The sequence below is a fragment of the Rhinichthys klamathensis genome, unplaced genomic scaffold (assembly GCF_029890125.1).
Source record: "Rhinichthys klamathensis goyatoka isolate OS25496 unplaced genomic scaffold, OSU_Roscu_1.1 h1tg000111l_1, whole genome shotgun sequence".
In the NCBI taxonomy this organism is placed as follows: Eukaryota; Metazoa; Chordata; class Actinopteri; order Cypriniformes; family Leuciscidae; genus Rhinichthys; species Rhinichthys klamathensis.
Window position 1 is genome coordinate 11,283,299 of NW_026606649.1, and position 13,925 is coordinate 11,297,223.

Below are 13,925 nucleotides of genomic sequence, written 5' to 3' on the forward strand. Positions count from 1 at the left end.
CTCTGTGTTGTCTTCAATTTAATGATTCCTTCTAATCTACCATATTTGTTTTTTCATCGAAGGAGTCATGATAATAAAAATGGTCAAGGGTCTTCTGAACAGTAATGTGTTTTTTCATTGTGCTGAAAATGAAATATGAGCAATGCCCAAGAGATTCATATTAATAAGCCATGAGGAAATATCTAAGACCAAACACCAATCTACGGTTAAATAGTAAAATATTTTCTACATAGTATTTGTTGCACTATACCTTTAACCACTATGTTGCTGATCAATTTGACTGATTTTGAAATTTTGTGACCCATTGTCATTTAGCACGCACATCACCGGGTAAAATATGTTTAGGATTGGGATTACTGGGTGCTCGACAAAGGACCTTTGTCGAGCACAGGACATAATAAAAAACAGAAAAGACAAAATAATCGGCACACCAAAGGTCTAAAATATGTTAAAAACAAATAAAAAATAAATAAATAGTGGACTGGACTCACACACATTACATTTATAGTATGCAAAACATGTTTATAGTGGACTCGCACACAGGTTACATTTCGAGCATGTCGTCTGACGAAGAGCCTGCGTGCTCGAAACGTAACCTGTGTGCGAGTCCACTATAAACATGTTTTGCATATTTTGGTGCTTTGGTGTGCTGACTTTTTTCTGTTTTTTACTTTTTAAAATATTAAAATGTTTTTTTAATTTACTTTTTTTTTTTATTGTTGCAATACTGTTTATAATAGTCACGTTTATATTCTCAAGCATGTTTATTTTTTATTTGTTTGTTTGTAATGTGTTAGTCAGCATAAAAATCTAAATGGACAATTCCTGTTTTTATGGAATATTGCAGTATTATAAATGACTTATCTGTGCACATCATTATTTTTTTTTCATATGCCCTTTTAATCTTTAATCAAAATAATTTCCCCTCCCTCTTGCAATCTCTTTACATCTCTTTTATTTTCTGATGATGTGTTTACTGACGTGAGGGTGGGAAAATCTGTCACTCACGCGAGATCACAGCAATAGCAATCCACAACGATCCAAGAGCCAATCAATTTCCAATGGACAAAATTAAGTCCCGCCACTACATTTTTTCTTGTGCGATAATGATAAGCCATTTCACTCAGATAGGCTCTGGATAGGCTACATCACAATAGGTAAATACCTCAACTTCCGTTTCATACCGACTTTAATGTTAAAGGCTTGCTATTTTATCAGGTTGTTGTTGTTTTTCATAGTATGATTTTTGGGAATTTTATTGAATCCAATTAGGGCCATTTTGACCCCTGATTAAGATTTCAAACAAGGGTTACTGCGGGAATGCTGATTTGTTTTAAATATATATTTACATTTAAATTCTAGAAAAGGTTTAATTTTTTTTTTTTGCATTACACTGTTCTTATATTCATAGTAATAATAATGTTACAACTTACAATGCAAAACAAATCTCCAAAATAGGCTAAAATAAATATATATGTATTTCTTAATCTTGTGACATTGGGTTGATAATGACCCAGACAGTTTCCCCCGTGAGATTCATTCTTATGAATTTATTGCATGTAACAATCATGAGCTGCCCATCACCACCTCGCGATGGTTGCTAAGGCATCTTGTTGCTAGGAAAATGGCGAAGGGGAGGGAAGCGCGAGGGGGGCGGGTCATATTAATGAGTCAATCCGGAAGTGGAGAATCGCTTTGACTGTACAAACACACAGAGCGGCGGCGTCAAATGAAGCCCTCCATCAGTGCAAAACTGCAAATACGGACGTTTAAACCAGAGTCCTAAACCGCACGTTCTCACCTCGCCAGCTCAGAACGCTGCAGACCTTACCGGATGTGAAACACGGAGCGGGATAGCACACACACACACACACACTCGGGTAGAGATTGAAATGGGCGACAGCTGCAGGAATGGAAAGAGACGAATATTGACAGCAGTGCCGAGTGAAGGCGACCGATGAGGATGATGATGAAGAGTGAAAAGTGAAGCTTTCATTCTGACGGTCTGCATCTCTTCGGTCACGGCCATCTCGCCGTTTAACACCATCCTGTTCAGAGATGATGAAAGGTGAGAGCGGTCGTGGTTTGTATAAGTGTTAGCCACTGTTATATCAAATACCACTGTGATTTCCCCAGTTTGAATGCGAAACTGTTTCAAAGACCAGAATGCATCTATGAATACATCATTTTTAAGATGACCCTCATATTTTGGCATGAGTTGTAGCTTCAGGCAGGTTTAGTGCATCTCTTTCTGAGGATCAAAAGGGAAAGGCGGTCCAGTTGAACCTTTAACATCATGTCCACTCAGTAGTGTGTGTTCTGGACCTTCTGCCAGTGTTTGTGATGACAGACTTCAGCTGTGCGACTCACACTTTACCGGTCAAGCATGTTGTGCAAGTTAAACACAATGCCACGTCATCTTACACTATAACTTAACACTCTACTTTATCCTCAAACAAATACATGTGGATCAGTTGTGTTCATGTCGTGTAATTCTTTGAGATTCTTAAGCGCTTTTTAAAAAATCCTGTTAGTTGTCCCTATTATGGAAACTTATTTAAAAACTAATAGAATAATATAACGTAATACAGTAGCCTATGCAAATAACATGTAAAATGGAAAAAATGTAATAGTAAATAAATATGTAGGCTATGTGTTCAGCCAATCAAATTCAAGGACCAGGACCAGCATTATTGTTAACTAAAACTATTAAAAATCGTTTGCGTTAATCAAAATGAAGCTGAAATGCAATTTAAATATTAGATGAAAATCTTAAAGTAAAAAAAAAAAACAATTATGAAATATTAGAAATGTTGCCTTTGCAATGAACTGAAATAAGTTTAATTTGAAGTACTAAAATAACTTAAAACTTAATCAAAGCTAAATAGAAATATTTGACAAAAAGCTAATAAAAATGCCATAGCACATAACAAAAATACTAAAGGTTAAAGTAAAATGAAACTGAAAATATAAAAATAAAAAGAAATTCAAAATGTGAATAAATACTATAATAAGTAGGGCCTATGTAAATGGAAGCTTGTTTTCGCCATGGAATTGCGACTTATCTTACAATTCAGACTTTTTTTCCGCACTTTTTAACTCGCAATTGCGAGTTTATATTACGCAATTCTGAGAGAAAAAGTCAGAATTGCAATAGGCCTATGTAACCATGCAATTGCGAGAAACAAAAGTCAGAATTGTGAGATAAAAAGTCGAAATTACATTTTTTATTTTGTTGGTCAGTTTTTTACTTGCAATTCCAAAGTTTATAGCTCACAATTCTGACTTATTTTCTCAGAATTATGAGATAAACTCGCAATTGCAAGTTATAAAGACTGACTGAGTTAGAAAGTCAGAATTGCGAGATATAAACTGACTAACAAAAATAAAAAAAGGTAATTGCTTTTTGTCCAGAATTGCTAGTGGCAGAAACAAGCTTCTATATATAAATAATACTAAAATAACTCTAACCAGAACTTACTGTATTCATTTGTATAATCATAATAAATGAAAATGAGATTGTCTGCAAACAGTTTAAGGTTTCAAAATAATCCTTTAATTGTTCAGTGGTTGCTAAGGTTGGGTTCCCACTGTTTTATTTTAAGTAACCATAACTGTAGCAATACTATAACAATAATTATAGCTTCCATGGTGCATTTTATTCTTCACTTATTCTCCAGTTTAACCCTACATTTCTAATGTTCTAATTTCTAGTTCCTACATTTTGTGGTTAGAACAGTAAAACAGCTAAACTTCCATCTTTTCTAATATCTAGTTCCTACATTTCGTGTTTAGAAAAGTAAAACAGCTGAACTTCCATCTTTATAAATGAACCTTTCAGGATGTCACGTCACGTGTTAATGCGAGTGAAGGAGGGTGTTAAAAGTTCTTTGGAGCGTTAACTGGCAGTGTTGGCTCTTTGCATGGGTACAGTACTTCCCTCCCCTTTCCTTTCTACTCCCCTCCCCTTTCGCTCATCTGTTTCTTGCCGATCAGCTCCTTGTGAATAGTTGGGGGAGAGACGGGGAAACATAATCTGCTCTGTGTCCAGGTAATGCTTAACAATACCTCTTATCTGTTCCACACGATCCACTGCCAAATAGGCAACTTTTGGACATCTTGTTTTACTTTGTGGTTGACTTGTTCTTGGACTGTGGTCTTCATGATCTCTTGGCGTCTCTTGCTTTTTTTGTATATAAATAATGTTTGACCCTCTTTCTCGTTCTTTCTTTAGAAATCTTTAAATGTACAAATCTTGTCTTTTGCCTGTGTTAAAAATCTTCTGTTTAGTGGATGCATTTGATTCCAGGTGTTTTTGATGAAACTTTACGCTTAAAGCATGAATGCAGGCAGAACTGGGAACTGTCATGTTTATTCCGCAGGAAAAAGCATGAGGCGAGTTTCAAACCCGTCAAGGCCTAAATGGTTCCGTCTGTCCTGCTGATTGTAGATTCGTGAGTGAGTAGTTAGACTTAGACATCTTTACTAAGGGTTAAGTGGAGATTAGTTACTTGCTTGCAGCCAGAAGATTACTGAGGTTATTATTGGCACAGCAGACGCCTTTCCTGTGCAAAGCAATTTATTAGGTGTTTTTTAATGTCTGTTGTCACATTGTAACTCTTAGGCTGTTTCATTTAACCCTTTAGCACTGGTAGTATATGAAATGGAAATGCGTTTGATTGATGTTCACAGTGTTATGTGTGATGCACATAGAATGACGAGCAGTCGTATGACCCTGTATTGACTTTTGTGTACGGCTCAAAAAACAATGAATGGACTTTGTCATTGAACAGTTTATTTCACTAGCTGAACAGTATCTGACTAATGTCAGAAAGGAAAGCAGGTCGTTTTAGCTGTAGATTTCTGTAGTTTTAGCTTCTGTGCTTCAGATGCAGATTGTTACATTTTTTTTTAACCTTGTTTCTTTCGATTAAAGGAAACATTCTGTCATCATTAACTCACTCTCATGTTGTTCCAAATCCAAACCCATAAGTCTTTTGTTCATCTTCGAAACACAAATGAGAGATTTCTGTCCCTCCATTAAAAGGCTATTCACCCATAACTCTGACTGTTAAAAATGTTTAAAAAGAGATTGTAAAATAAATCAATATTCATCAAGTGATTTAATCTTCTGAAGAGACACAGTGGCTTTATATGAGGCTTTAACAGATTTAGGTAATTTGAGAGAATAATGCTAATTTCTGCAATTTTGTATCTCATATGCTATTGTTAAATATTAGTTTGTCTATGTGCATGTACACTACAGTTCAGAAATTTGGGGTCATTTTTTAATACTTTTATTCAGCAGTGACAGTAAAGACTTTTAGGTTGTTTCACACCTGGCTCCTATAGAGCACTTGTTTCGGAACCAGTTGTGTTTACTCCATTACTTCGGTTCGTTAAGGCATGAAAACGGCAATCTACACCGAAACAATCAGTCTGAGTTTGCCAGAACGTGGTTGTCCTGGCCCGCTTAAAATTGAACTCTGGAGCTGTTTGCTTGTGGTGAAAAAGCAATCCGACCCAACGGACAATGTGTGATGTAATGATGACGTACATTGCGTGAAAATCATCAGTTTGTTTTGATAATGCCTTTCAAAATGTATCGTGGATTAACCTAGAGCAAAGACGAAGCACGCCTTTTTATTTTAAAACGGCGCCTAATTGCTTTTCTCAAAAATAGGTACAAGGTAGGAATGTCCTTGATTCATGCTCAAAATGATAAAGTAGTATAATGACAGCTACAAAGAAAGCCACAATAAGCCCACAGATCCGTTATCTATCCATCCTGACGGATGACTGCTATTAATGGAATCCCAGTGTTATACCAAATTCTGTGACCCATCGAATTATGTTACCGTACACATAATGTAGTGATGGTAGGGTTAGGATTAAGATCGGGGTTAGGATTAGCTCAATACACAGAATTCGGCTCAACACCGGAACATTAACAGGTGAAAAATGAGAAGAGTTTTTATTAACACATTTTGGTCCATTTAGAAATGTCGCCTTGTGAAAGCAAACCGAACAAAGAAGAAATTGTAATTGACTGTAAATAATTTCAATCCCTGCTTTGGAACAAAGCAAACGACCTACAGGTCTGAAAATACTCTTACATTGTTGCAAAATATGTCTATTTCAAATAAATGCTGTTCTTTAGATGTTCAGTTCTTCCTGGCTGGTAGCTCGCAGAGACTCTTTGCCAATGACAGACTTCTGTTCATTGATCATGACACATGGTAACATAAAACCACACTTGGTACTACTGTGAATTGTGAAACTGACATCATATAGAATGAATCTTTCCGAATTTCACTCTCGGGAATTGTAGGCCTCATTTAGAAGGAAATTCCTTTCTGGTATACAAATTACGTTGGTATGGCCCACTTAGAAAAAATAGGCTAGCTCTTGTTAGTAGCCTCAGTCTGCCCCTACCGCCCAAAGACATGTGGGGTCAGCTAATTGGGATCCAGAATGTCTCTAAAAACACAGGAGGCGGCTTTAGCGTGATATCTTAGTGGTGATTTTTGGTTCAGTTCACCCGACTGTGAAAAAAAAATCATCATTGACTGTCATGATAATTATGGAGTGCTCTCTCGCAATGATGGCGCACGGCGGTCTGATCAAACTGTCAGATTTAATTACTCTGGAGTGCCCTCAGCCTGCCAAGAGCTGGGTTTGCATATAGTTTTCAAAGCATGCTGGGAAGTTTGTACTTCCTAGAGCCCTCCTGTGGAGTGGGGTGAATGAAATACTCTAATTTGTGTTCGAGATGAAGGCAGCTGTTGTGCAGATGAAACATTGGGCGAGACCGTTAGTGAATGAAAGATTTAAGGGTAATCATCATACTGCGATAAATTCTTCTTTACCATGGCCCAATGTTTCTCGTCCAAACATCACTACGACATGATGTGAATGTAAAGAGCCATCACACAAGATTGTGGTTGAATTGTGGGTAACTGGCTTCAATGGGTGATTCATCATAACTGCAGTCAGCAGGTTTTAAGACAAACTGTCAACTTCTGTTCAAACGACAGATATTCCCCAATGGTAATGGAACTTAGACTGAGTTAACACTGAGACTGTAAAGCCTGAAATACATTTTAATATATATATTTAGAAATATATACATTTTATAATTTCATAATAATAATAATTATTAATAAATATAATTTAAATATATCATTTATATATACATATATATTATATTATTCATAATATATTTTCAAATCAAGCTCTCCTTCTTTGTGGCATAGATTCAACAAGGATCTGGAAACATTCCTCAGAGATTTTGGCTCATATTGAGATGACCGCATCACACAGTTGCTGCAGATTTGTCGGCTGCACATCCATGATGCAAATCACTCGTTCCATTACATCCCAAAAGTGCTCCATTGGATTGAGATCTGGTGACTGTGGGGGTCATTTGAGTATAGTGAACTTATTGTCATGTTCAATGTAGTTTGAGATGATTTGAGCTTTGTGACATAGTGTGTTATCCTGCTGGAAGTAATCATCAGAAGATGTACACTGTGGTCATAAAGGGATGGACATGATCAGCAACAATACTCAGGTAGGCTGTGGCGTTTAAATGATGCTCAATTGGTACTAAGAGGCAAAAAGTGTGCCAAGAAAATATCAACACACCATTAAACCACCACCAGCAGCCTGAACAGTTGATGCAAGGCAGGATGGATCCATGCTTTCATGTTGTTTATGCCAAATTCTGATCCTACCATCTGAAAGTCGCAGCAGAAATCGAGACTCATCAGAGCAGGCAACCTTTTTTTCTTCTATCTTCTATTTTCCAATTTTGGTGAGCCTGTGTGAATTGTAGCCTGTTTCCTGTTCTTAGCTGACAGGAGTGTCACCGGTGTGTTGTTCTGCTGCTGTAGCCCGTCTGCTTCAAGGTTCAACGTGTTGTGCATTCAGAGATGCTCTTCTGCATTCCTCGGTTATAGCGAGTGGTTAGTTGAGTTACTGCTGCTTTTCTATCAGCTCGAACCAGTCTGGCCATTCTCCTCTGACCTCTGGCATCAGGAAGGCATTTTCAGCCCCAGAACTGCCACTCACTGGATATTTTCTCTTTTCAGACCACTCTCTGTAAACTCTAGAGATGGTTGTGTCTGAAAATCCCAGTATATCAGAAGTTTCTGAAATACTCAGACCAGCCCGTCTGGCACCAACAACCATGATACGTTCAAAGTCACTTAAATCACCTTTCTTCTCCATTCTGATGCTCAGTGTTGAACTTCAGTAGATCATCTTGACCATGTCTACATGCCTAAATGCATTAAGTTGCTGCCATGTGATTGGCTGATTAGATATTTGTGCTCATTAGCAGTTGAACAGGTCTACAACATTGTTATAGTGAAGTTAGATTTTAATAATGTAGAAAATACAAATAATTATCAAACTAAATACAGTAGTCAACATTTGAAGTGTATCAAAGTTAATCAAAGTTGTCCTAAGACAAGAACGGGTATTGTTCAAAATTCATGTATAACTTTGATTAAAGGTTTTGATCCACTTCAAATTTTCAACACAAATTTTCAATGAATATTGTGTTCTATACAAAGTAAACATAAGATTTCAGATGCACCAGATTTTCTTTATTCTTGCTATTACTTGATCAAATTCAGTCAATATTACCCAGCAAAAAGACGTGCATCATGAGGCATTAAACAGGCCTTATCTGTTCTGTACCTCACTCTTATCTGTGATTTATTTATTTTTGGGTTTATCCTCATCTTTAAATTTATATCTTCCTTTTCCCCGTTTTATAGCATTTTCCTCACTACAGTCCCTTGTGTGGTGTCACTGGGCCATGGTTCGCAAGAAAGGATCTCTTATTTTGTGTGGAGCATTTCTGTTTGTCGCCTGGAATGCCTTGCTCCTCCTCTTCTTATGGGGGAGGCCTCCCATTGGCCGATTTGGTGAGGGAGGCGGAGCTGAACCAGGGGCCGGAGAGGAATGGGGAGCAAAAGTGGGTGGAACTAACGGATTGGCCGTTGAAGTGATCAGATTGGCCGAAGAAGTAGAATCGGAACTGGAGACTCAGAAGAAGCTCCTCAAACAGATACAGAGTCACAGGGAACTATGGGAACAGCGGAAAGAATTGGGAAAGAGGGAATCTGAGGACACAAAAGATGAAAAGAACATTGAGCAGCCGAAAAAACTTCAGCAGATTCCTGCAGTTCCTCTAAGTCATAAAATTGTAGATGATACAAAAACTGTTACGAAAAAAACACAGACGCTAATGGTTACGCCACCTCGGCTGGTCACGAAGGAGCAGAAACTGGACCAAGAGAACAAGCAAATTGCGGAAAATGAAGTAGGCCTTACTAAGCCAAGCCCTCAAATCATTATCCCAATTCTCGTCATTGCCTGTGACAGAGTAACGGTGAAGAGGAGTTTGGATAAATTGATACAGTACCGTCCTTCTGCTGAGCTTTATCCAATCATTGTCAGCCAGGACTGTGGCCATGCAGATACGGCAAGGATGATTGGCTCCTATGGCAGTCAGATAACCCACATCAGCCAACCGGATCTTGCAGACATTCCAGTGCGACCTGATCACAGGAAGTTCCAGGGTTACTACAAGATCTCCAGGCACTACCGTTGGGCTCTGAACCAAGTGTTCAATGTCTTTGCTTACTCCACAGTGGTCATTGTGGAGGATGACTTGGAGGTAAGATCATGAATATGTTGTCATTTATGACTAGTACTCAATGTTGTCAAATTCCTCCTGCATTTGAGCATCATTATATGTTAACCAGGTCTGAATAATACCGTATCTGAAAGTAACTCACATTTTTCCTATTTTATAATTCATGGAGAGGAATTTTGAAAAGAGCTTTTCTCTCGCTCATAGGGAATATTTTCATTTGCACATTTCTGAACCCTTTCCTTTGAAATTCTCTCAGGTGAACTGATTACAAAGTCGAATATGCATTATGCACCCGAAAAGCCATCAATAGGACAGCGGTTAAAGCTCCAGTTCTGTTGTCATGAGTTCTCTAAAGGAAGGGATCAAGGTCCTTGTTTAACTTTGCTATTCAGGCAAACATGTTTTTAGCATACTCCTTACTGTGTCCTTTGATGGCTGTCGTGGCGATTTTTGTTGAAATAGCAAACCTTCATACTCAAGGTGAAATGACAGAGTTAATCAATGACAAATAACAGTTATCCATGAATATGGCATGGGCAAATCTTTTAAAAATATAGTTTAGGACACACTTAGGAGTACTCTTTGTATACATGTGGTTTTATAATTTCAAGAAGAAGAAAAAATTAAATAACCAAGTAAAAAGTAATAACATACTTTCCTTACATCTTGAATACATGTACATGTACGTTTAAAAAAACAAAACAAATTAAATATCATTATGCTTTTGGGGAATTGCACCACATGACATTTTACAACCAAACATGCCTTGTAATTTTTTTTAGAGAATAACATAGCTGTCTTTAATACACAGTCATGAGTGTCTGCAGGGTCCTCTCTATGATATAATTTCCTTTTTTCTGCATGCTGGTTGCACCAGATCTGGTGGTCGCCGTATGACTTTGATTTGGTGGACAAATATTTTTTTCAGTTATTGAACTTCTACTAGTACTTATATACTTATTTGATTAGCACATTTAACTGGTCAGTGGATTAATTCTAAAGCTCTACTGAGCATCATAGTTAAGCAAGCACCATTGAGATTACCTAAGGCCCAAACTCATATTTTGTAAATTGTTATAAAGAAGCCAACTGGCGGAACAAACCGACAGGACCTTGCGTGAACTAGCCATTTCTGTTCATCATTAGTTCCTCATTAGTTCATCTTAATGTCTTAAAACTGCTCTTATTTCATCTTATAGGTGGCCCCAGACTTTTTCGAGTATTTCCGTGCGCTCTACCCCATATTGAGTTCGGATCCGACTCTGTGGTGCATTTCCGCCTGGAATGATAATGGACGGGATGGGCTGGTCGACCCGGGCAAGGCTGACCTCCTTTACCGGACCGATTTCTTTCCTGGCCTTGGATGGATGCTTTTGAAGGAAGTCTGGGCAGAGTTGGAGCCCAAGTGGCCCAAAGCATTCTGGGATGACTGGATGCGGCAACCCGAGCAGCGGAAGGACCGCTCGTGCATTCGTCCCGAGATCTCGAGGACTATAACTTTCGGCCGAAAAGGCGTCAGTTTGGGTCAATTTTTTGACCAGTATCTGCGCTACATAAGACTCAATACTGAATTTGTGCCTTTCACTAAACTGGACTTGTCCTACTTGGTCAAGGAGAAGTACGATGAAATCTTTGAAAAAGAAGTGTATATCGCCCCTTTGGTGAAGGTGGAGGAACTACAACAAGGTGGAAGCCTGAAAGGTTCTGGGCCATTTCGAGTTCAGTACTCCAGTAGAGACAGCTTTAAAGTGCTGGCCCGCAACTTGGGAGTTATGGACGATTTGAAGTCAGGGGTTCCCCGTGCCGGTTACAGGGGCGTAGTCAGCTTCATATCCCGTGGACGAAGAATTTATCTGGGTCCCCCTGAGGGCTGGACTAAATATGACACCAGCTGGAGCTGAGGAGGATGAGGTTTGGACCACAAAAGACAAGAAATAGAAAACTCACAACTATTATTACAAGTGAAGGAGAGAAACGCCCTCTCAAACCAAAGAAAACAGAAGCAGGGTGTAAAACGTTGAGAAAAGCTAAGATGTGAGTATAAAATAACTGCTGTTTTGTCATGGAAAAACTTCCAGGCATGCTGGGAACAGCACAAAAGGTGGTGCATCGTATTTGCGCAGCAATCATGCAACAATCTTCCCTCAGAGAAAATAGTGGAGTTACGCTGCAAACAGCTCTTATGCAGAATAGCTTATTATGACATGAAGAAAAATGATCACATTTTTTATTATTACTTGATTTTATTATTATTTTGCTTTTAACATCAATGCAAAAGGCATACAAGAGGTCTTATATTTTATCTTACCACAGTGTCTTTTGGGAGAATCTCACGATAACTCACATTTAACTCCAAAATCAAAAGAAAAGAATATTTTTATATTTACATTGCATACATACAGAAGAAAGATTAAGCCTGTTCTTGGGTCCATCCATTTTTTGTGTGTGACTATTTTAATCATAAGGAACCCCCCATTTATCATTAACTTAATGATTTGGAAAGTTTTACTTTATATATATATATATATATATATATACAGTAATACTGAATATTTTAAAATAGTAATATCATTTTTTGCTTTAAGAAAAAACAACCCAATATCCAGATGTTTCTTGACAAGTTTCGTGAGATTCAGCCTTTGAAAGACCAATCTGAGTGTTAAAATTCCATTTGTCTAAGTTTTATTAGTCCCTGAACATAATTATAAATGAAAATTGTGTATAGGCTAATTGTCTAATTTGATTGCGCATTTATATGAATGCATCAGACTTGTTCATTTGACTTTATGTAGCACCATTGAATCTATGAAGTTCAAGCTTGTGGCAGAAATTATTCAAGGCTTGTGTAACTGACATACCAAATCTCTGGACAACATCTCTTCTGTGCCATTCTGTTGAAGTACTGTACTTGAACCTGTTTTTGTTTTAACTGCTCTTCCTGACCTGGGAGAGCTCTTATTGTTTTTTAAAGATGTTGTAGGTTTGTTGCAAAACCAGTGGTCATAGAAAATCGCTTTACATGTTCTTACGGACGAATGATCGGATTTCAGTAGGGCAGAGATGAGAGGAAACATTTTAATTAAATGTACTGTATTTAAATGTTTGGGAGAGAAATGATCTGATATGAATGCAAATGCAGTATGAAGAAGTGTGAAACCACTGCCTGACATGTTTATAACTTTATTACATTGAGAATAAAACAGACTATTTTGATATTTGACCGTATATGCTGTTTTTTTTCCTGTTTTATATCTTATCTGGCGACTTCCTTCCAGGGATCATTTGTCCAAACCCCCCACATCAGCATTGATTCAGGCGCTATTGTGACACCTTTGACGTCTCTGTCGCTCCAGATTTCCTTTCTCACTCCTCTTGTGTCCTGTTGACTTCCTGTCTCATGGTTCTCTGCTGTTGACTTTACTATGTTCCTTTCCTGTTCTTTACCACCAGCAACTTTAGAAAAGCCAAAGGATGTATGTTACTGATTAGATGAATTGGACATTCATTTTGTGTTTTTATAGCTATTAATCTGATCTGAATCTACCATGATTAATTGATGTTTAGTTTTGAACTACTTGGTTTATGCAAACAAAACTGAGTCGGCTTATTATACTGAAACAAAGCTGTCTATGCAGGAAACGCCGATGTGGTGATGACACAAGTTTGGTTGATGGACATCCAACTCATGTGCATCAAATTCCACAACAATTAACCATTTCATCTTCTACATCCATGTAAAATAAAATATATTTGTGAATTGATCATTATGAATTTAATACATTTTCATTCATTTTATCACTAACACCTTAAGGTTCCATTAATTAACATTAACAAAGAAAAGTAATTCTAAAACATTTATTAATCTTAGTTACAGTAAATACATTATTCAAATCAAAAGTTAATCTGTTAGCATTATTTAATGGACCTAAGCTAACATGAACAATAAACAGCTGTATTTCAATTAAATAATCTGATCGGAATTTCGGCTATCGGATTGGGTCAAATCTTGAAAATGGGTTGTTCAAAAGAAAAAGAAAAATATTCTGAAATCTGATTAGATCACAAAATCCAATCTTGGTTTTAATCTGGATCAAATATTCACTTTGTATTGAAAACCTTTCAGCAAGATTGGGATACCTTTGATCCAACAAAAAAAAAAAAAAATCAGGATTACCCTGATTCCAGCAGAAGGGTGGATTTCAGGAACAATTTTATTTAAAAAATTTGTATCGTGTAATATATACACACATTATTT

The 13,925-nt window shown here is 37.4% G+C and overlaps 1 protein-coding gene across 2 annotated transcripts; it reads left to right on the top strand.

The window, feature by feature from the left end:
• Window positions 1-1,688: 1,688 nt before the first annotated feature.
• mgat1b (alpha-1,3-mannosyl-glycoprotein 2-beta-N-acetylglucosaminyltransferase b) lies at window positions 1,689-12,106 on the top strand. 2 transcript variants are annotated; one of them, XM_056254481.1, is made up of 3 exons: window positions 1,689-2,068; window positions 8,787-9,691; window positions 10,870-12,106. In XM_056254481.1, the coding sequence occupies exons 1-3, from the start codon at window positions 2,059-2,061 to the stop codon at window positions 11,569-11,571; spliced, it is 1,617 nt and encodes a 538-aa protein (XP_056110456.1). In that variant the 5' UTR covers window positions 1,689-2,058; the 3' UTR covers window positions 11,572-12,106. The 2 variants fall into 2 exon arrangements, with proteins under 2 accessions (XP_056110456.1, XP_056110457.1); XM_056254482.1 differs by lacking the exon at window positions 1,689-2,068 and adding an exon at window positions 3,945-4,051.
• Window positions 12,107-13,925: the final 1,819 nt, after the last annotated feature.